Source organism: Hyla sarda, chromosome 6 (genome assembly GCF_029499605.1).
Source record: "Hyla sarda isolate aHylSar1 chromosome 6, aHylSar1.hap1, whole genome shotgun sequence".
NCBI classification, from domain to species: domain Eukaryota; kingdom Metazoa; phylum Chordata; class Amphibia; order Anura; family Hylidae; genus Hyla; species Hyla sarda.
Window position 1 is genome coordinate 91,907,574 of NC_079194.1, and position 23,502 is coordinate 91,931,075.

The window sequence follows — 23,502 nt, forward strand, 5'->3', positions numbered from 1 at the left end:
CCTTGTGGCCACCACCAGTGACAGGACTTGGGCGACCCGGTTGTCCCTGACCTGAGGTTGGACTCCCGGGTTCCCCTTGTGTCAGCCACCTAGGACCATCCATATCCCGGGCCGGTGACATAATTCCTGAGGTGGTTTAGGAGTACACTGTCCATTATGTATGGCTCTATTGTCTTGGTTGACCCCTCTGTTTTAAATCCACCGCAATATTTACTTGCATATAATTATGCCTTACTATTCCCTTGCCCACATTAACCTGCCATCACTTGCTTCCCAGCGCCTGTGCGCTTGCGCACCATAATGGCCTAGTTGCCCATTCTCTACATGGCGCCTGTGTCCCTCGTAGCAGGTTCTATCCCAGATGCTGCGGTGTGCGCTTGCGTGGTGACACGCTTCCGGTTGTCCCCATAGTCCCGCTTTGTTTACTTCCGACAGCGGCCGGCAAGATAGTCACTGAGTGACGTCACTTCCGGCGCTTCTTCACTACACTATGCAGGCCCCGCCCAGAGCTTCCGTAACTGTAAGTTTATTTTTTTTTTATCACCACTAACGCACTGATGTTTGCTCACATGTTACCACTGTATTAACTACATGTCAGGTAGTATTCTCCTGCCATATGTTTATTGTGTACCTGACATGTCTCGATTCCATTATATAGAACACGTGTATCATTGTTTTGTTTGTTATGCAAATTTTTGATGTCATTATGAGATCATCACCTCCACCATATTTAATGTGATCTTGTGCATAATGTAATTGCTTGAAAATGGCTGCTTGCATGCAGCCGAAACGTTGCCTTGATGTCTAAGCTGGAATAAACTTCGACACCCTTTTCCACTACTCTGCGAGTGCTACAGTTTCTTCTGAGTTATTGATGCTACGAGCTCCTTGACCTGGACCTCATCTGTTTGCACCCACCTCACCATTGCTAGGAGTGCTGCCTCTTATTTTGTTTTCTATAAATATATATATATATATATCTCCCTCCATATTTTCCATTTCAGAGCCAGCTTGGGGCATGAGCGGAGCTTCCTGTCACCACTGCTGATTCCACAAGCCTGCTCACAGAGGGGACCAGCAGAGAAGTGTCAGCGATGATGTCAGGAAGCTCCACCCGTGCCCCAAACCTGCTCTGGAATGGGAGATATGGAGGAAGAAAGAAGGACAACAGGACCACGGAGTGGGATCAGGTAAGTATGGTTGTCATCAGTGTCACCTGCACCACACACCTGTACAAACAGGTTAGTGTGAGTAACATTGATGGCAGTTTTCCTTTAAATTGGATATTGACTGTGTCTAAGTCTATCTTCATCAGTAAAAAAGAAAATCGTAACAAGATTTTTATTGGTTATTTCTCCATAGGAAATCCCACACAGTCCATTCAGAATTAAGGTTGATCCCTCGCATGACGCCAGCAAAGTGAAGGCTGAAGGCCCTGGGCTTAATAAATCTGGTATGTGTGTAGGGTGCAAAATATGACTGTTAGGCTAGGTTCACACTACATAATCTCCAGATGGAAAAAAACTCTGTCTAGAGATTGAGTGCGGCCAGCGCCGACCACAAGGAAATTGCTGTAGATATGCCTGAAGAATGAGCACCACCATTCTTCAGGCAAAAATTTGAAAGCAAATTTTCCGCTCAAAAATTCTGCTTCAAAAATGACAAAGTGTGAATTGGTGAATGGAAAACCCATTGACTAGTATGTACATTTTAGTAAGCAGAATTTCTGTCTGCAATTCCAAAGCAGAATTGCAGGTAGAAATTCCGTAGTGTGAACCTAGCCTTAAAGTATACATTTCATTTAAAAACAAAATCAGAGACCTGTGAAACATATTGATGGGTTGGGTTTTGAGTGTTTAGACCCCTAGTAATCATTAGTAGGAGCAGGGAGAAGCGTGTGGCTTTGCACTTTACACCGTGGCTCACTGCAGTCTCCATCAAGTTGCACCAGACAGGTTCCCTAGACTTACAGTGGAGCCTGATTAGTGCAACTGGACGGAGATTGCAGCAAGCCAAGGAGTGAAGAGCACAGCTTGTTTTAAGGATTGGTGGGGCTCTGAACACTAAGGGTATGTTCACACTGAGGAATTTACTTGAGTAATTCCACTTACTTTTTCTGCTCATATTTATTCATCAAGTCATTTTCAATTGGCCTTAATGAACTTTTTGCTAGCAGAATCCCGACGCTGAATTCTGTTCCGCCTGAGGATAGAACATGTTCATTCTTCAGGTGGAATCCTCGCGTAAAAGCCCATAGAAGTCAATGGGATTTTTTTTTCTGACAAAATCCATTTGGTGCGGAATGCAAGTGAAATTTGTGCGGAATCCAGAAAAGTAGAATTGAATAGCCTCCACCTTCATTCCTCTTCATTTCCGCCTGAAACTTCCCTGGGAATTCCGCATGAATTCTGCATGATGGATAAAATGACAGAAGTCAACAATTACCTGACCGAAATTATTCCTCTTGAGTTCTTCAGTGTGAACATACCCTTAGGCCCCGACCCATGAAAACATTTGACACGACTCTAAGACATTTCAAAAGTTTGTCTTTTTTCTAAATGACGGGGGCACTTTAAATATTTACTATCAATTACCAGTGTAAAAAAATGTGTCAGATGTTAATCTGTGACGATCAGATCATAAAAGTGAGTTTTTCTTAGATTAAACAAAAAGAGTCTTTCTTGCATAAGCAGCACCACTCATGTGCATAGACTGTTTCTGGTATTGCAGGTCCGCCCCATTTACCTGAATGCAGCAATGCCAGACACAGCTCATTTATTAATCATCTGATTATAATAAACTATTTCTTTATTCCTTAAGGTGTAGAAAATGGAAAACCCACACACTTTACCGTCTTTACCAAAGGAGCAGGAAAAGCCCCTGTTGAGGTCAAGTTCAATGGACCTTCTGCAGGAGATGCCGTGAAGGATTTTGAGATTATTGACAACTATGATTATTCCCACACTGTTCGCTACACTCCAGTCCAACAGGTATTCACACAAAGTGCATTGTGAATGTGAATTGTCCAAAATGGATTATTTATTGTTCTTCTTAATGTATGTATACTGTATATGTATTTACTTTTATCTGAACAGTATACACTTATTTGCATTCCGATGATACTTTTTTTTTTATTTATGTTGCTGTTAATCTTTAGCATTTACAAGTAAATTAGAAGCCACACCTTGCTGCTCATTCTTGAACTTGGGCATGAGCAAAACTTATCCATCCATGTAGTCATTTACAGTAAAAAAAATAAAAAAAAAAATCAACTCACTGGAAAGTTCTTCCAAAAGTGATGCAGGGTTTTCAAAACAGCCTGCTTTCACCTGTTGCAAAACTACATATCTGGGAGTTGTAGTTTTGCAACAGCTGGAGGCATACTGGTTAAATTGGGTTGCTGTTGTTTTCTTTAATGGTTTAATTTTTACCTCCAAACAGCATAGGTAAAGACTTTGCCTACAGTACCTGTACACACAGTTATAGTTTCAGTGGTGAAGGATTTTTGTGTGTCTAGCACCTATATTTTCTTCACATTTCTTCCGTCTGTTGCTCACTTGTTTTGTCATTTTGTACTTTGGAGGGGGCGTGTCTTCACTCTGCATGACTCAACTTACTCCCTGAGTCTGAGGTTGCTCTGTAACCCCTCCTCCTTTCTGCAGTCTGATAGGACAGGAGTGAGCACAGAAGAGTGCTAGTCCCACACTCACTTCCTGGACTTGGATGATGCTGCATCCAGAAAGGATTGTGTTGTGGATGGTACGTGGTGTTTTAATAAGCCATGATTTGTATAAAAAGAAATAACATTTTTATTATGACTTATATTAGAAAGGTTCACGTTTTGGCAAGTTGTACAACATATAGAAAGCTTTTGTTTCTAACAGTGCCCATTTGAGCAACAAGGCTTCCGAAACTTGCTCCACTTTATTACATCCAATATAGCAACTTTTATTTTAGGTTTCTTTTTCTGATGAAGACGAACTCTTTTTTTTTATTTTATAAGAAGCCAATTACGGCAATCTGCTGATAAACATGGATCCAGTTGCTCTAAGGGTATGTTCACAATTGCAGATTTTGGTGCAGATTTTTCTACCATTAAAGTCAATAGGTAACTAAATCAGCTGCAGAAAATCTGTAGCAAAATGCTCATGTGTGAATGTTCCCTTACCCCTGAAATGTTACCACAAGGAGAAACCCTGACCAGACATAACATTTCCATTCAACTACTGTGGACAGTATAGTGTTATTATGTGGCCATTCAGTGTCTTTAATACTGTAGAGTCTTGTAGACCATTCAAAGGCCCACCTACTGGCTCATAGAAGGGTGTATCAAGCAAAGTAACCCACTTTATGGAGTCCATAATAGGACAAGGATTGTTTTAATGCATCAACCACTATAATTAATTAAAGCAAAATGTTTTGTCCCTCTTAGTTAAAGGTGGAAAACATTTTTTTTCAAATCAGCTGGTGACAGAAAGTTATACAGATTTATAAATTAGGTCTATTTTAAAATATTCATCCTTCCAGTTCTTATCAGCTGCTGTATTCTCCAGAGGAAGTTGTGTAGTTCTTTCCAGTCTGACCATAGTGCTCTCTGCTGACACCTCTGTCCGTGTCAGGAACTGTCCAGAGCAGGAGAGGTTTGCTATGGGAATCTGCTTCTAATCTGGACTGTTCCTGACATGGACAGAGGGGGCAGCAGAGAGCACTGTGGTCAGCTAGAAAGAATTACACAACTTCCCCTGGAGCATACAGCAGCTAAATACTGGGATTTTTAACCCTTTTAAAGGAGAAATGCGGCACAAAACTTTTAACTTCCCCTGTGCCCGGGCTGCAAAAACTAAAAAAACAAACTTTAACTCACCTTCCTACGTTCCCCTGTTGCGCCAGTATCGGCATCCCATTCCTCCAGCGCTGCTCGCCATACTGCTTCTTAGGCTCGGAACGTCACTGTCCCACCTCGGCCAGTGATAGGATAAGTGCACTGTTATGTAAGGAGCCGGCCCGAGCTTCTTACATGACAGTGCACTTAGCCTATCACAGGCCGAGGTGGGACATCGCTGCGGCTGGCGATATGCTGACTGCAGTATGAAGTGCAGAGTCTAAGAAGCAGGGAGCCGAGCAGCGCCAGAGGAACAAGATGCCTATACCTGCGTAACAGGGGAACGTAGGAAGGTGAATTAAAGTGTTTTTTTTTTTTTTTGCAGCCCTGGCACAGGGGAAGTTAAGTTTTGTGCTGCATTTCTCCTTTAAGCTTATGTAACCATTTGGTTTTCCTCATGTGAACTCTTAATATTTAGTTTAAAGATTTTTTCCCTATTGTTTTGTATTTTTGTGCTAAACTTACAATCTGCACAGATAAACTCAAATAGTCAAGGAGTAGCAATTGTAGTGTGGTTCGTCCTAATGAGAATCTCGTGTGGCAGAACATTGTGTGAGAGTCACTGACCGTTCTGTAAAATGAACTCAAGGGCTTGTATGTGATCAGTCTTTCCTAACCCTAAATTGTCTTTGTGCTGTTGCAAGACCATTTATAGGTTCCTGCATATTGTGGTTTATAATATATGTGTTACACCTTAGAAATTACTCATTAAGGATTACATAAGACATTGCCGTTTTAGTTGTAAGGACTGTTAGCTCTATTTAGTGGTCTGTCTGTTAACCAAGTGAAAAAAATCATCAACTTTTATGAGAAATAAGGAGTCCTAGAACATGGGTAACAAAAACCTACTGCTGATTTTTTTTTTTTTACTTGGAGTAAAAAAAGTTATGTTTTTTAAAACCTTACACATTTCACATCTATTATTCATTTCATAAGCTCTGTGATCTTGGACTCCTTTTGAAATATTTTTGATTTTTGGTTGTTGACCCTAGTGTAGACTCTTTTTGATATATATATATATATATATATATATATATATATATATATATATATATATTATATCTTTTTTTTTTTTTTTTTTCTGGCTAGAAATAGATAAATTCACTATGGGTCACTTCATTTTGGATATTTAAAAAGACAAATTTGAATATACAGTCAGCAACCACAATGCTGTCCCTGTGCTATAAACCCCATGGATGATAGCCATAGTTGGAATATAAACCCAACCTAGTAGACTAAACCATTATAAATCATGTACAGTCTGTAAAAAAAAAAAAAAAAATGTTTATAAAGGTTGAAGCTTTAGGATAATGGAATCAAAACTTATGGTTTTAGAAAATGTATTTTGGCCTGTATAGCCGTTTTCTGCCAGACAAAAAAAACATTGAGGGAGATTTATGAATACCTGTGTAGAGGAAGAGCGGTGAAGTTGCCCTTAGCATCAGATCCCTTCTTTCATTTTTTACAGGCCTCTTTAAATATGAAAGAAACAATCTGATTGGTTGCTATGGGCAACTGTACCACTCGTCCTCTACCCAAATTCTCATAAATCACCCCCATTGTGCCTTTTTTTCTTTATTTTTTTTTTTTTTTTTTAGTTGATGGAATTTATTGGGATGGAGCCTCACATTTCTGAGAGTAGCACAAGGATAGTCAAATATGTGCCAAATGTATTTATACACCGGTCTTAAAAAGGAGTTGTCCACAAAATGGTGTGTGTGTCAATGCTGGATGGAAGTGGAAATTAAGAATTTTTTTCTTTCTCTCTTTCTCCGATTTCCCATTGCATCTGTTCCATGGTGCCTGGTCCCAGCTCAGCAGAGCTGGGACCAGGCACCTCCATATATAATTATAGAAATAACCCCTTTAATAAAATCCTCCATATATAATTATAGAAGTAACACAAGGGTCAAGTTAATATTCTGTTCATTTTTATTAACCCATGAAGTGGAGGCTATAGGATTTTATCATCCAGTGTTCCTCTTCAATTCAATAAGAAATGTGTCTGCTCCTTTTTTCCTTATTTTTTTCTTCCTTTATACATAACACATTTAGCTGGACAGCAATGACTAGAAAATGTATCTGGCAAGTTACAAGTGAGTTGTTTGAGCTGTGTATATATTCCAGCCACTTGGCAGCCATAGGGACATTCATAGAACATGTAGCACGTGCGCCAAAGCGTACAAAATAAGCTCGCTGTGTTGTGCATGTGCCAACGATTTGTAAGAGGACTCTAAGAAATCCAGTTTGTGGGCTGCTGTTGTCTACGAGCCTGACTGATGTGATTCTGAAAATAAACGTTATGGCTGTTCTTAAAATGTTTGTTTGTTCAGACCAGAAACAAGATTCTGTTCTTAAGATTCAACAAGAATTATTAAGGAATTTTATTTAAAAAAATGTTCTGGTTCTTAGGCGTGCTAGTAAAAGTTGCTGAAAAGTACAGAGTTTACAGTGGACTTGCATTCAAAGAGAATTATATTAACAATCCATTTTTGGGACCTGTTCAAGGAAAATTAAAATCTGAAAATGTTTCTTATAGACATAAAAAAAAAAAATATATACCACTTTTTTTTTCTCTATAATTTATTGTTAGCCGTGGACTTGGATTTACCAAATACAAAATGTAGGTGGTCAGTATAGGTTTATCAAGGTAATATCAAGTGGTCAACCACTTCTCCAAAGGAAGCTACAACTTTGACCACTACTGGCTGGTGAAATCAGCTGACATGACTGTGGGAACAGTGGCAGCCACATATTTAAATCTAGATTAATAAAATGGTTCATATTAAGTCTAATGAGAGCCTCCTAGCCAGGGGAACCTATAATGTCGATATTTTCTTATAGGACCATTGGGAGGACCAATTTAATGTCTCTTACAAATGTTACTCTTGTTAGACCAAGATGCAAAAGAAAATAAGCCCTCTACAGACCCACTATAAACCTTTTGTAGTCTACCCATTGCTCTTTATTTCCAATGCAGCATTGAAAATATATGAAAATGTGGTGTTGCTCAATATACGATTATGAAATCCATAAGACCATACAGTTCCAAGCTGTCTGGCAAAAACACAAGTCTAAAACTTTTAATTAATGTATGCCCCAACTTTAAATGTATGCTTATTGTCTTTTTTTTTTTGTACTACAAGAATTAATAAAAAATGTTTTTTTCAAGGGCAAAATGAAAGTTGATGTCAATTATGGGGGCGATCCTATTCCTAAAAGTCCATTCACTGTGGGGGTTGCTGCTCCTTTGGACCTGAGCAAGATAAAGATCAATGGACTAGATAGTAGTAAGTAGCGCTTGTAATTATTGTTCATATGCACTTGCCTCCTGTATAATATTTGCACATCTCAGAGTAACCTCCTGTTAAAGGTGCTTTGCCTTTCTTCCTGCAGGAGTGGAAGTGGGTAAAGACCAGGAATTCACCGTGGACACAAAGGGTGCTGGTGGCCAAGGGAAAGTAGATGTAAAAATTACTAACCCCAGTCGGAAATCTGTTCCTTGTTTGGTGGAGCCTGTTACTGGTAAAGAGTGCAGCTCTGTAAAGTATATTCCCAAGGAAGAGGGTGTGCACAATGTGGAGGTGAACTATGATGGAAACCCGGTACCTGGTAGTCCATACAGTGTGGAAGCCACCTTACCTCCCGATCCGACAAAGGTAACTTCATACTTGTCTGTCTTTTGTCTTTTTCCTTACTAATACTGGTTACAAAAAATCTTTATGTATGTCAATATTTTTATTCCTGTAGGTTAAAGCTTATGGGCCAGGATTGAAAGGAGGCCTTGTTGGCAAGCTTGCAGAGTTTACCATTGACACTAAAGGAGCAGGCACTGGAGGGCTGGGTTTAACTGTTGAAGGCCCTTGTGAAGCCAAAATTGAATGTTCTGACAATGGCGATGGCACCTGCTCAGTTTCATATCTACCGACTACGCCTGGAGAGTACTTTGTGAACATTCTCTTTGAAGAGACTCATATTCCCGGGTCACCATTCCAAGCTGATATTGAAATGCCTTTTGATCCCACTAAAGTAATTGCTACTGGTCCTGGCTTGGACCATGGTAAAGTAGAGGAGGCTGGCTTGATTCATGTGGATTGTTCACAAGCAGGTCCTGGCATACTTACGATGGAGGCAGTGTCTGACTCTGGCTCCAAAGCTGAGGTCTACATTCAGGATAACAGTGATGGAACGCATGCTGTCACCTATGTTCCAATGTTTGCTGGAATGTATACATTGGCTATGAAGTATGGGGGAGTACAAGTGCCAAAGTTTCCTGCTAGGGTTAAGATTGACCCTTCCGTGGATACTAGTAAAATCAAAGTGTTCGGACCTGGAATTGAAGGGGATGGTAAGACAATGCAATGCATGTTTTGGTGGCATATTCAATTTTAATACAAATTTAGTAAAATGTAACCGTAATGTATAATCATATCTCATTGCTCAGGTGTATTTAGGGAAGCTACAACCAATTTCACTGTGGATGCCAGGTCTCTGACTAAAACTGGGGGGAATCACATCAAAACCAAGATCTTAAATCCCTCTGGAGCATCCACCGATTGCCAAGTCAAAGATAATGGTGATGGGACTTACGAGGTGGAGTACATACCTTTTGAAAAAGGTAAAATATGGGCACCATCATTTTACTTCTACAACTTCAGAGGTGGTAGATTATATGACCGAAGTCAACCATTAGCAGGAGAATAGGTACACTAGACAAATGGCTGGTATAAATTGACACACAAGGTTTGCTAAGTATCTTGCTAGCAAATAAAATCTGAAATACTTAAAATTCCACAAATGCGAATAACATGAACATATATAGAGCATGCTGTATACACTCTGACATACAGTAGCTATAGGGGCACAGTGTCTGGTATTGTGTGTCTCATATTTTGTGGTCCTCCTTTCCCCTTATACCATGAGTTTATATTCTCAGCCTTTGCTATCAGACACATGGAAACAGTTTTTTGGGGACCCAGATCCCCAATATATACAGGTGTTAAAGGCACATTAATATTCCTTTAAATAGAACCTGTCATGTCCAAGGTGCCTTACAGACAGGCCCCAGGCATGCAGTGATTGGTAGCCAATGACAGGAGAAGGGATGTGGCGGCTTTCTGTCCTTTGTGCCCACCTTTCACCCACACAGACATGAATGACAGCTTGAGTGCAGAGGTAGGCCCTGTCAATCAAGCCTGACTGGAGGGAAGGCGCACTGAGTGTGACTCAAAGCTGCTGTGTCTACTACCCTGCGAGTGGATACCAGCCACAACGCATGCTGTTCACAGTTCTCACTTAGCTGTATGCAGCATCACATAGAATTGAGGAGAACAGTGTCAGGATGTCAGGTCCTGGGGACCATCTGGGAGTCCAACATCTGTTTAATGCATACAGCTGCAAAATCTGGAGTTTCAGAAGCAGCAGTCTGATCAAAGATCAGCCATGAGACTTTTTTTTTACCCCTCTCTTTTATGTCTCAAAATCCAGGCCATTTGATAATCCAGCACAGGTCTCCTCGATAGCATGCATGTACATAGGCTAGAGCTGAATATAGCATATCTATGTGGCTGCACGTAGTGCATCATGTGGTATTTCTTAATGGGGTGCTGGTACCTTGAACATCTGGAGCTTGCACTCTCTGGTGTCCAAACGCCAGTGTACAGAAAGCAGCAACATTCCTTGGTTTACAGAGCTCAGAGTCTTATTTGGGCATGATATGGTACATCATGGAGTGGTATCCATAGAAAGTACTGCGCAGGGCACCAACAAATTTAAAGGGGTACTCCATGGAAGTGTGTGTGTGTGTGTGTGTGTGTGTATAAAGTTCCAAAGCCACAATATACTCTCTGTAAACCATCCTGCCGGATATGCATGGCTCCCCTGTTGTCTTTTCTGGTTGCTTGATATTCTTTGCCATCCTTCCCTCCCATTGCCTACATCTCCCAGCAATCATTGCAGCTCTACTCTACCAGCCCACACACTGCTCTGAGTAGCAGAGAAAGATTCAGTATCTGATTGGCTGAGGCTGCACACACCTCCCAGTTCTCAGCACTAAAGAGATCATGACTCACCAGTGCAGGGCAGAAACCACATGGTCTGTCACTCTCAGGAGGGTGGGGGCTGCTTTCAGAGAGGGATTTGGACAGAGACAGATTAGATGGCTGGATGTTGTCATTCCCTCATGTCATGCATGAGAGAGTTGTAAATTACTTTTAAATTACTATTAAAAAATCTTAATCCTTCCAGTACTTATTAGCATCTGTATACTACAGAGTAAATTATTTTCTTTTTGGATTTGTTTTCTGTCACAAACACAGTGCTCTCTGCTGACACCCCTGTCCATTTCAGGAACTGTCCAGAGCAGGAGAAAATCCCCATAGCAAACATATGCTGCTCTGGACATTTCCTAAAATGGACAGAGGTGTCAGCCGAGAGCACTGTGTTCATGACAGAAAAGAAATCCAAAAAAAGAAAAGAAAATAATTTCCTTTGTAGTATACAGATGCTAAGTACTGGAAGGATTAAGATTTTTTAATAGAAGTAATTTACAAATCTGTTTAACTTTCTGGCACCAGTTGATTTTAAAAATAAATAAATAAATAAATAAAATAAAAAGTTTTACACCAGAGTACCCCTTTAAGGCCAGTCCTAACTATGTATGGATGGGGATATTTCGGTTTTCTGAAGGTCATACTTGGATTTACAGCTAAACAGCCCCTAGAGTCAGAGATGATGGCTAACATCATAAAGAAAAAATGTAAAGTATACGAACACCATATCTGATTACTCTCCAGCTGCTTGAGGACTGAGCTAAGAGAAAAAGTGGTTTGTGTTTGTTTTACTGCTGGTGTACTAACCCCAGACCGCAGTATGTTTTAATCCCATTTCTGTTTTGCGGTTGCTGAAGTAATAAGTCTATGAAATAGGAAACCAAAACAGGAAACCGATTAGGATCAGGATGTGGAGTCATATTGGAGGATAGGCTTTCTACTCGATTTATTGCCAGTCTAGTAGGGCTCTATAAAATAAAAATGGCTACCATTTTGCTAACCTCTACAACATTCTGTTCTTCAGGTGCCCATACAGTAAAGGTAACCTATGATGATGAGCCTGTACCTAGAAGTCCATTTAAAGTTGGAGTGACAGAAGGATGTTTCCCTTCACGTGTAAAGGCTGAAGGTCCAGGAATCCAGGAGGCTCTCACAAACAAACCAAATGCCTTTTCAGTTATAACACGGTATGAAATTACCAGTAACCTGACCTTAAAACCTAGTAGTAATAAATAGCAAAAGGCCATGACTGCATTATGCAAACACCTGCTTGGGGTTAGACTGGCCCACCAAACTATCTGAGGATCCTCTGGTGGGCCATGCGTCTGGCACAATATTTGGCTCCAAAGCTCCAGCAGGACCGCTAGGCAGTAGGGTTTATTTCTTATGAGTTGATTAATGACATATTAAACCTTATTGGTAATCTGTACACCATGTGCAATGATGGCAAAACACAAAAAATAAATTAAATGTTTGTTTGAGGGTGTACTGTATAGAGTCATGGTTGACACTTCTATGGGGGAGTTTTATCAAAATCTGTGCAGAGGAAGAGTTGCCTAGTTGCCCATAGCAACCAATCAGACTTCTTCCATTTTTAATAAGGCGTCAAAATCAAGGAAGTGATCTGTTTGGTTGCTATGGGCAACTGGGCAACTTTTCCTCTGCAAAAGTATTGACAAATCTCCCCCAAGCAAGTAGAATCAGGATTCACTGCTTCTACGTGCAAACATCCCTTGTAGTGAGAGGATTATATAACTCGGTCAGTTTCCAGTGTACTTTTGTTAATAATACCATTCAAGCTCTGATAGGCCTTATTTGCCTGCTGTATTCTTAACTTTAAAAGGATTGTCTCATGAAGACATCCCCATTTAATGGTACGGTGTCTATTTTAGGACATCGTCAGTTGTCAGCCGTACCTCCGTCCTCCATCAGGCAAAACAGCGTCCCGCCTCGGACCAATCGCAGTCAGTTGTCAGCCGCAACTCCGTCCTCCGTCAGGCGAAGCGGTGTCCCACCTCCTCCCTCATATCAATCGCTGTCATCCTTCAGCCACAACTCCCTCATCCAAAAGTCCCTCATCCAAAACGCTGTCATGCCTCAGACAATTCTCCCTCAGTATCAACTTCCTGCTGCATTGAAGAGCCGACGCTGCACAGCATTGTATAGCAGAGCCGACATTGAACAACAGAACCCGTATAGCATGTACAACAGAACCCATATAGCAGCGAGCCGACACTGACTCGGCTCTGCTACATGGCAGGAAGGTTTTTTGTCTGAGGGATGACGATGTTTTGGATGAGAGACTTTAGGATGACAAAGGAGGGAGGAAGGAGTCTCAGCTGACGGCTGACGGAGATTGGTCTGAGGGAGGAGGCGGGACGCTGTTTTGCTGGACAGAGGTACGGCTGACGACTGACGATGTCCTAAAATGGACACCGTGTAATGGGAATCTGTCGTGCTAAACCTGTAGTCTGATCTGTCAACATTACATGAGATTCTCTGAACAGATTTAAATATAGTTTTGTTGGATAAGTATCAGCATAAATTGTAAATTATTCATTATATTGTGTCCATCAATCACTAGTACTAAGTAATACCACCCACCGGACTCTTATGCCCAGACTGGTCTACCATAAATAAAATGAAATCTAAAATCTCTCATTATAGAACAGATAACACAGACAGCATGTTTAACTTGACAGGTTCCCTTTAAGCAGAAAAAGGCAAGAATGGGCCTTTCAGAGTTCCAGAATGCTCTTTTTGTTAGAGGCCATTTGCTCTGACATATAGAAGCCAAATAATCTCTAAATCATTGATATGCCCTAACAGTTCGGTTACTTTAAGGATACTTGCACATTATAAAATATCCATGGGCAGCAGGCGCCACCAAAATGAATCTGCGCTAAGACCACACGGATATTCGCCCCCCCCCCCCCCCATTGACGACAGTACAGGCCTCACAGAATTCCACTAAAAGTGGAAATTCTGCGGTGTGTACAGTGCCGCAGAATCCAATTAACAGAGATAAGAGGCTGCTGCCTCTAAATCTCTGTCATTAATTTCTCAAGGCAGAAATTCTGTAGTGTGCATGGATCCTAAAATGACTCTTCAGGATAACCCTTACTAAAACTAATTTTCTTCAATATATTTTTGCCAACTCCCTGATGATTATTTACTCATTGGTGGATTAGTAATCTGTACTTTATAACTATTCTGCCCTTACTGTATTGAAACACCGCTCCCAATGCACTTTCAGCTACCCTTAAGCAGTCTAAGCTAATAATGAGTCAAGGGGATGTGTCTCAGACTGAGCCTCCCCTCTGTAGGATAACAATAGTCACAGGTCACAGTCCTAGTAGGTAATGTCTAGTATAGAATTTTTTAAGCTCCTGAATAGACAGTCTCTTTAAATCAGTGGTCTCAAACTGTGACCAACCAGATGTTGCAAAACTTCAACTCCCAGCATGCCCCAGACAGCCGTTGGCTGTACAGGCATGCTAGGTGTTGAAGTTTTTCAACGTTTGAGGTGCAACAGTTTGGGACCACTGATTTAAAGGGGTTCCTCCCTTCTCTATGCAGCATCCGGTGTTCAGAACTTTTTTTTCTAAACGCTGGGTGTATGCGACTGTGATCGTGATGTCACGCCACGACCCCTTGGGATGCCATGCCACCTCTTGCCTTCACACCACACCCCCTCGTGATGTTACATCATGCCCACCTCCATTGGTCATCACACCCCCTCCCATATACATGAATGGAGGGGTGTGGTGCCACAAGGGGGTGTGGTGTGACGTCACTACCACCGCCTCCTGCACCCAGCGTTCAGAACTTTTTTTTCTTCTAAATGCTGGGTGCTGCAGGGACCAGCAGAGGGCCCCTTTAAATAATAAAAACCTATCTTTTGCTTATTCGGTTACTTAGATATAGCTATTATATTTTTTTTTATATATCTGTGTTTCTATATTAACTACATTAATCCAATTGCATAAATGTCAAACAATGCAACATTCAATAATTTAATCATTTTTTTTTTTTTTACATCATCATAATTTAGTTTAAATGGAACAATAGCCTATTAAACTGTGCATGAACTGGGGGCTAAATACGAACAAAAGTATTGAGATTAACCTATTGCTCTACTCACTCTTTAATGTCTTTTTGCAGAGGTGCTGGAATTGGTGGTCTAGGCATAACCGTCGAGGGTCCCTCAGAATCCAAAATGTCTTGTAAAGACAATAAGGATGGAAGCTGCAGTGTGGAATATATTCCGTATGCTCCAGGAGAATACGACGTTAATATCACATATGACGGGGAACATATTCCAGGTACTGTGGCTTAGAGGTTCTGCTCTTTGCTTTATTTGGCTTAGTCTTTCTTGTTAGGAACAGTTTTATTTTCATGTCTAAACTGACACTATTGCAATATTAACCTAATAAACAGCACTCTCTGTGGTCTCTGCTGCGCTCCTATTTTATTGGGCTCATATATTTATTACAGTCATTTTTATCTAGCCTGTTGCATTTATAAATGGACCAGTGACAGCATGAGCTAACTTCTTTATGTGCTGTCTGCGGTTTTCCTCTTACTGTGTAATTATATGTCTTTTACAAGTTTTATAGTAGTTCAGAAAGGATACATTAGTCCTATGGCAAGGATGAGGTTACATTATGCTTTAATAGAAAATTCTCCCATGAGTATAAAATCCTATCTCTAAGTTTAAGCTTCCAATGCAGGTGAGTAGTTAAAGCCGGTCCACTTTTTAGCATAGGTGTTTTTTTTTTTTTTTTACAAACCTGTATGAATTGTTAATTGTTTAACATATGCTTATAGAGGACAAAACTATGTTTTCAAGTTACAGTGCTTGAAATCCCCTGAAGAGTTAAAGGGGTATTCTGGGCAAAGATATTTTATCCCCTATCCATAGGATAGGGGATAAGGTGTCTGATAGCGGGGGGGGGGGGGGGCTGTTGCGGAGACCCCCCTCCACTATCTCCCTGCAGCACCCGCATTCTATGCGGGTGCTGAAGCTTCAGTTTCGGAAACCTCCAAGTTTCCGGGACTGGGGACGTGACGTCACACCACGCCCCCTCCATTCATGTCTGTGGGAGGAGGTGTGATGGCCGTCACGCCCCTCCCATAGACATGAATGGAGGAGGCATGGTGTGAAGTCACGTCCAAAATCTTAAACTAGAGACGCAGTCCCCACATAGAATGCGGGTGCTGCAGGGAGATCACGGGGGGTCTCAGCAGCGGGCCCCACGTGATCAGACATTTTATCCCCTTTCCTTTGGATAGGGGATAAAATGTTTTTGCCCGGAATACCCCTTTAAATACTAGACTTACGTGTGCTTCCACCTAATAAGCCCCCCTAGCAGTGACTAAATACAGAAAGCCTTTGATTGTTTAGAGAAGTGGTCTCCAAACAGAGGTGTAGCTTGTAGCCATTGGACCCCAATGCAAAATTTGTAATGGGGCCCATATCTAACATGTGCCAATTATGTCTTGTTATGGGGCATAGGGGCTCCTCAGCCACAGGGCCCTGGCGTGACTGCTACCTCTGCACCTCCTATAGTTACGTATCTTTCTCCAAACTGTAGACTGTCAGCTGTTGCATGCCTGGACAGCCAACAGCGATCAACATTTTTACTTGTCTCTACAACATGTCAAAAGTTTTTTTTAAATGACGGTGCCCACTTATATACCACTTAGTGTAGACCGTGCCCACTACACTCCATTTAATTCCGGTATGTGTCCATCTGGAATTCATCCTTACTTAAGAAAACATTATCACCACATGCAATTTATGTAATCTTGGGAGGAAAAGATTTAAGCGTGGTTTGGGTTTCCCTTCTGAGTTTCTATCTCTTCTATGTTACAGGTAGTCCATTTAAGGTCCCTGTAAAAGATGTTGTAGATCCCAGCAAAGTAAAAGTATCCGGCATGGGACTTGGAAACGCTGTACGGGCTAAAATTCCACAGCAGTTTACGGTTGATGCAAGCAAAGCCGGCGTCGCTCCTCTTAGTGTTGCAGTAACCGGACCAAGAGGTAAGGATTTCTTGTAGGCCTAATTCACATGTTTTGGATTTGTTGCTGTACATTTAAGTCAAATCCACAATAACATTAAATGTGGATTTTTCTCTGCAGAAACTGCCATGCGTTGTGGATTTTCACTTGCGATTTTGCGCCTTTTTAATGTAGTGGGGTAAAATCTGCAGTAGTATGTGAACAGTACGGCTGCGTTCACATGGTAGAAATTCTGTGGGGAATTCCGCTTGGAATGTCCGCATGGAATTTCTGCTGAATACAACAGGATTTTGCAGCTCTGTGCACACAGCGGAATTTCCATGCCAGATGTTTCCAGCACGGAAATTCCTTTTTCCGTGTGCGCACAAAAAAGAAATGCGTTAATTCTTTGTGCGGATTCCGCATGGAATGCATAACCATCTATGAGACGCATTCCGTGCGGTCTGGCACGGATTCTGCCGATGCCCCGCACTGTACAGAATGTCTGCCTACATGTGGATTTGGCTGCAGATTCAAAGTGTAATCCACAGTGGGTTTGTGAAAGAAAATCGATGGAACTTTTTGGTATAATTTTTTCCTGCATTAGATTTATGTAAGCCACATCTCTATACTGTGCGAGTGGTGACTCCTCCTATTTACTCACACTGTAATATCCTTGGCAGATTGAATGCTTAAAAATACCTTATGCATAGGCCTAAAATAATCTCTCTTAAAATGATGCAATTGTCTTTTTATTTCATTTTATGTTTAGAAGTCAAAATTATTATTTTAAGTAGATATTCCAATGCTAACATTCCAGATCACCTTATCCCTAGTAGTATATACTGATTACTGATTAGGAACTTTTCTATTTACAAATTGATCCAGTGTATATGAGTAGTTATTACACTCTTTAAAGCATACCTGTCATATCACAGAAAAAAATGTATACTTATATATATTACTTACTAGGTCATGCAGATGCTTTACAGGTCTTTTTTTATGTGTCTAGCTTTCTGTATTTGTCCCCACAAATCCCTCGGTTCTGCTGCTCACTCATTCTGACATCAACTGCTCCGGGGCGTGTCTGAGGCAAGCACTGAGCCCACCCACACTTGTCATGCTTTGCTGTGCAGTGTTAAGGCTCTTCATCTAATCACTGTAGGCTGCTCTGCAACCCCCTCCTCCTGTTTTTAGACAGGAGTCTAATAGATAGGACAGGAGTGAGCACAGAGAAGTGCTAGTCCTGCCTTCACTTCCTGGACTTTGTCCAAGCCTGTGCTTCAGCTGGGACAAAGATGGTGCTACAGCAGGATAGGGCAATGTTCTGGATGGTATAAGGACCCCTAGTGGTCTTCTTTTTTTTTATTTTTTATAAGCCATTATTTAATTTTTGAGACTTCTTTTATTTATTTTTATAAGCCATTATTTATTTTTTATGAGTTTTTTTTGTTTTTTTTTAAAAGAAAGATTTCATGTTTTGCCAAGATTTACGACATATAAAAAGTTTTTGATTCTGACAGTGGCCATTTAAAAAATGGGGTTTCTGTTTCAGAGAAAGAATTTCTGTGACGCCGTCACTGCTAATAGACATGAATCTTACCGCAGCCTAACAATACGTTTGATGTCTAGCAATTTATAGACATGCAATCCAGTTGAACTTTTCAGACAGAGAAGATCTGTTATCTATGTTGTTTTGGCCCTGAGTTACTGTGTGTCCATGCCCATTATCAATTCTAACATTTTGCTAATAGGTGGCGTTAATAACAGTATTTATTTCTAGTTAATGAGACAGACTACTTAACGAACCGGAGCCCCTTGAGACGCATTTCAAATTTCTTTAAAGGTGACTTCAAGCGAGAACTAAATACGCCAGGTTTGGACTTTTGTCATCTGCTCCAGAAACACGTGGAATATCAATCTGTTCTGATTTCTGGTCTATCTCTGGATCCTCCATAGTATACTCACAATGATTGGGGTTTATGTCACTTTAATCTTCCAATATTCACTGGTGGAGAATATGATTTACCATAATTTAAGAGGTGCAGTCCTGGGGTCTGTAACCAGCTATAAACTTTGTGCAGGCCAAAATTGTATGTATTTAAAGGGTGACTATAATGTTGTCGCAGCAGCAAGATTCATGCTACAACTCCTGACAACTTTAACAACAATTCAATTTAACAACGATCTATCTACGCCAAGAGAAGACTAAACAAATAATCCATAGAAACAAACAGTAATGTCTTTATTAAACATATATGCAAAGGAGACATAAATCTAAAAACATTAAAATGCTGAGAGGTATAAAGTAGTTGGTATGAATACTGCTGGTAAGAACAGACTAGCACATGGCATACAAATTAATGGTGCAAAATAGTAGTAGTAAGCAAAGACCATAGTGATTACAGTACATTAATAGATAGTAAAGTGGCAAAGTGCATCAAGTATATGCATCAAGTGTATTTGTGTTTATCCTCAGTCACTCTGACCTTGTGATCTGTATACTTGATGCACTTTGTCACTTTACTATCTATTTATGTACTGTAATCACTATGGTCTTTGCTTCCTACTGCTATTTTGCACCATTTATTTGTATGCCATGTGCTCGGCCTCCATGTGGTAGTCGGTTCTTACCAGCAGTATTCATACCAACTACTTTATACCTCTCAGCATTTTAATGTTTTTTAGATGTATGTCTCCTTTGCATATATGTTTAATAAATACATTACTGTTTTGATTGCTATACGCTTATTTCTATGGATTATTTGTTAACTCCTGACAACTATGTAGCCCGCTGCTAAAGTAAGCGGTATACCGATTTGTCGGAAGTCTCCTAGACAGCGGGCTACAGAGTGGCTCTCAGTTTGAACATGTATCCTTTCACTGCAAAAACATTATAGTTACTCCTTAATTTACCTTTATTTATTTTTTTGCCCTCAAACATAGCACATCTCTCTTTTTGCTCAGCATAAATCACTGGAGTAGAGAAAGCTGCAAAAAACAGGCAAATGGACAAACGTGAAACTGTTCCAAGAAAATAAGCTTAGCCCTTTCCAATCTCTCCTGATGCGTATGTGTAGATTTGTATTGATTTATTGTGATGGGGAAACAAGAATAAGCCCATTGGCTATGGATTATCCATAGTGGAAAGAAAGCATTAGGTGTGTTAATATCCATTGCTAGATAGTAGACCCCCCCCCCCCCCATATAAATTAGGCATTTGGACAACTGTTATCTTCTGAATTCTGACACCTTTAAAGTGTCTTCCCATTATGAAAAGAGGCATTCTTTGGAGTTAGAGAAAACAGTGATTACTTCAATGCTGCCTGAACTACGAGTTATTGGGTTGGTCCATTTTTGCTTCCATTCTGGTCTGTGCAATATTTAGGTAGGTGGTATGTGTCAAAGTAACATCCACATCAATGCCAGTATCCAAGGTTTCCCAAGAAAATATATTGTCTAGATAATTTCTAGTGTTTGTCTTCTTCCCATAGTGCATATTTCCCCAGGTACACATGATATAAATTATAATGTTATTCACCTCACCTTCTGAATGTTATGGCTGATCGGAGTATAGAGTAAAGGCAGAATTACTTGCTAGAAGTGTGATGGAAATGTATCTAAATATTTTAAAATTAACATTTGTATAGAATACTCTTCCATCCATTCAGTCTGGATAGAGTTAACAAAAGATTCAAATGTTTGATGTGATTTCCTTTGTATTTCCCAGGACTATATAGTGTTTTATAGAGGCCATACCCTAGGCGGAGAGCTGATCAATAGGATATAGTTCACCCCACTCTTTATAGAGTAAGATGTATGCAAGTCTCTGGACTGTCAGCTATTCTGCTTGATGAACATCAATAGTCTTTACCCTGTGTAGGGCAATTTAGCTTGTGTTACAGACCCCGTGGGAACACACCTGAGATGCAGTAGGCTGTCCTGTTGAATGGTGTCAGCTAACAAGTACTATACCGATGATTGCTAGACTGAACATGGAACAATCGGGTCCTTGTGCACAAGATTTAACAAGAGTACAAGATTGGGAAGTGAAGAGAAATGTCTGATATTGCTGGGGAATGTGCACAAATGCTGTGGAACCAGTGCAAATCTGTTGCCGGCTGACTTTGTGAAGCCACTCAGTATTCCATTTACTTTTCTTTTGTTACCATGTCACAATTTATAGGTCACATACTCACATTATATGATTTATTTATTTTTTTTTAATACCTACAAAATGCAAAATAAAATGTCATGTATAGCTCTATAGGAATTCTGTCCCAGACTTAATACAATCAGTGCTCTCCACACTTCGTTTACAGTCCGTGAAATTTATCAAAAAGTTATGACCCTGATATATTTCACCCAATTTAAAGTCCTGAATTCTGTACTTTAATGTTAATGGGATTCCTCAGCTTTTTTTTAAAAAAAAATGGAGCACATTTGATAATAAATTTTTTTTTTAACACCAATAGAGATAGCATCGGGTCAGCACTACCGCTACTCCATATAGTCCAGATATACTGAGCAGTATAATCCAACCTTCTCTCTATGCAAATCTATGACACACGGTGAAAATAACACTTCAATAATCTTCAAAAAAACATAGTCTGCACTCAACAAGTCTTCCTTTATCTTCTTTATTAATACTCACATATACTCACAGTGGTTCTGCACTGACTAGTGCTTCCTCAGGCCGAGGAAATGCTGTGTTTGCTTCCAGCTGTATTCCCCCGGTTTGTCCTCCCTCAGTTTGCATTTTTGTATATGTGAGTTTTAATAAAGTAGATAAAGGAAGACGTGGTGAGTGCCGACTATCTGTTTTTTTTATTTTTTTTTTATAAAACTATCTCAATATAAAAAAAAATATATATATTTAGTATATTATGAGAAATGTAAAATTGTATTACATTCTGTGTTATAGTATAGACAATATATATTATTACTACAGCTGATTTTGTTAGGCTTCATTAATATACAGGGGGTTCAAAAAGGACTGTCCATATTCATAGCCGAGAGAATATTAGTCAAATTTATCGACCTGAAAAGATGCACTTTATTAAAGTTTTTATCTGTACACTACTGAAGTGTTGTCCTGACATCTGCAGAATATTTTCAGATATGGATTCCATTGTTTCAGTCATGCGTGTCTGCATCCAACATCCAAATGGAAATGTGGAGGTGCACCAACCTGCAGATCTTCCGCTATCTGTGGCTTTAAAAGGGGCTGTTTCAGGAACTGTCAAGAGCAGGATTGGTTTGCTACGGGGATTTGCTCCTACTCACTCCTACTCACAGGACAGTTCCTGAGACAGACAGAGGTGTCAGCAGAGAACACTGTGGTCAGACTGGAAAGATATTTAAAAAGAAAATAACTTCCTGTGGAGTATACAGCAGCTGATAAGTACTGAAAGGGTTAAGATTTTTAAATAGAAGTAATTTACAAATCTGTTTAACTTGATTTAAAGTACCAATTGATTTAAACAAAAAATTGTACCCCCTTAAACAATTTAACATATTCCAATTAGGAGCCGCAATGACAGTATCCTTGGCAAAAAAAGAAGAGACCATAGACTTTGTGTCTTCTCATTGCACAGAACATGTTTACTTTGGGTCAGTCCCTCGTTCTCAAAAAAGGGCACATGGTTTACCTGAGCTTAAATTCTAATGTAGTAGCACCTCATCGCTGAACATCAGCCTGTCCGTGAATTCATCCTCTTCCAAGAGGCCCTGGAAAATCGGTGAACAAGTCGCCACGTTTTGGTTTGTCATCTTGTTTTAGCTCTTGAAGATGTCATGTTTGTGGCTTACAACGCTGTAGTTTTCTGAGATACTCCATATCTTAATTTGTGGCACCTGTAGTCCCATACTAGTCAGCCTGGTCACATTTCTAGGACTGTGCTACACAGCTTGAATCCCTTTCACGGTCTCTAAACTACAGCCCTTTCCTTTTGCATCATCCTTTTTTAATCACCCTGTATCTAACATGTAACATTTTTATTTCAAAAATGGAATTGTTAAAGGGGTATTCCAGCTTAATACATTGTATCCCCTATCCAAAGGATAGGGGATAAGATGTATGGTCACAGGGGTCCTGCCACTGGGGACCCCCGCGATCTCTGTGCAGCCCCCGGAATTCTGTGTGGGTGCGGCCTCCAAGACCGGGATGTGATGTCATGGCCACGCCCCCAAGTGACGTCACACCATGCCCCCTAGTGATGTCACACCACACCCCCTTTATTCATGTCTATGGGAGGGGATATGATGGCCTTTGGATAGGGGGATAAGATGTCTAGGGGTGAGTGGTACCCCTTTAACTAACCCTGTTAACTAAACGACAGAAATATGTGATGAGGTGCCTGACCTAACATTGTATATAGCCATAGACTATGAAAAATCTACTTATATTTATTTATTTGTTATGTATTTAAGGACTGTGTCACTGAGAACTACAGTACCTATCTTCTTTCACATTTCTGCTGGAAATGTGGTCATTGTCTGTAATTACAAATCATTTTAATTTCAAAACCATAATGACAGTCTCTGGCATCAAATGTCTGTGTGTG

At 40.3% G+C, this 23,502-nt stretch overlaps 1 protein-coding gene across 9 annotated transcripts in view; it reads left to right on the top strand.

Moving 5' to 3' along the window:
* Positions 1-23,502, top strand: part of FLNB (filamin B) — a 243,111-nt gene that overhangs the window by 167,246 nt on the left and 52,363 nt on the right. For all 9 annotated transcript variants that reach the window (XM_056524444.1, XM_056524445.1, XM_056524446.1 and 6 more), the window contains exons 17-25: positions 1,363-1,453; positions 2,821-2,990; positions 8,055-8,172; positions 8,279-8,541; positions 8,633-9,230; positions 9,327-9,500; positions 11,957-12,119; positions 15,097-15,257; positions 16,811-16,978. In XM_056524444.1, the coding sequence (XP_056380419.1) occupies positions 1,363-1,453; positions 2,821-2,990; positions 8,055-8,172; positions 8,279-8,541; positions 8,633-9,230; positions 9,327-9,500; positions 11,957-12,119; positions 15,097-15,257; positions 16,811-16,978 (1,906 nt within the window). The remainder of the gene's footprint in view (positions 1-1,362; positions 1,454-2,820; positions 2,991-8,054; positions 8,173-8,278; positions 8,542-8,632; positions 9,231-9,326; positions 9,501-11,956; positions 12,120-15,096; positions 15,258-16,810; positions 16,979-23,502) is intronic.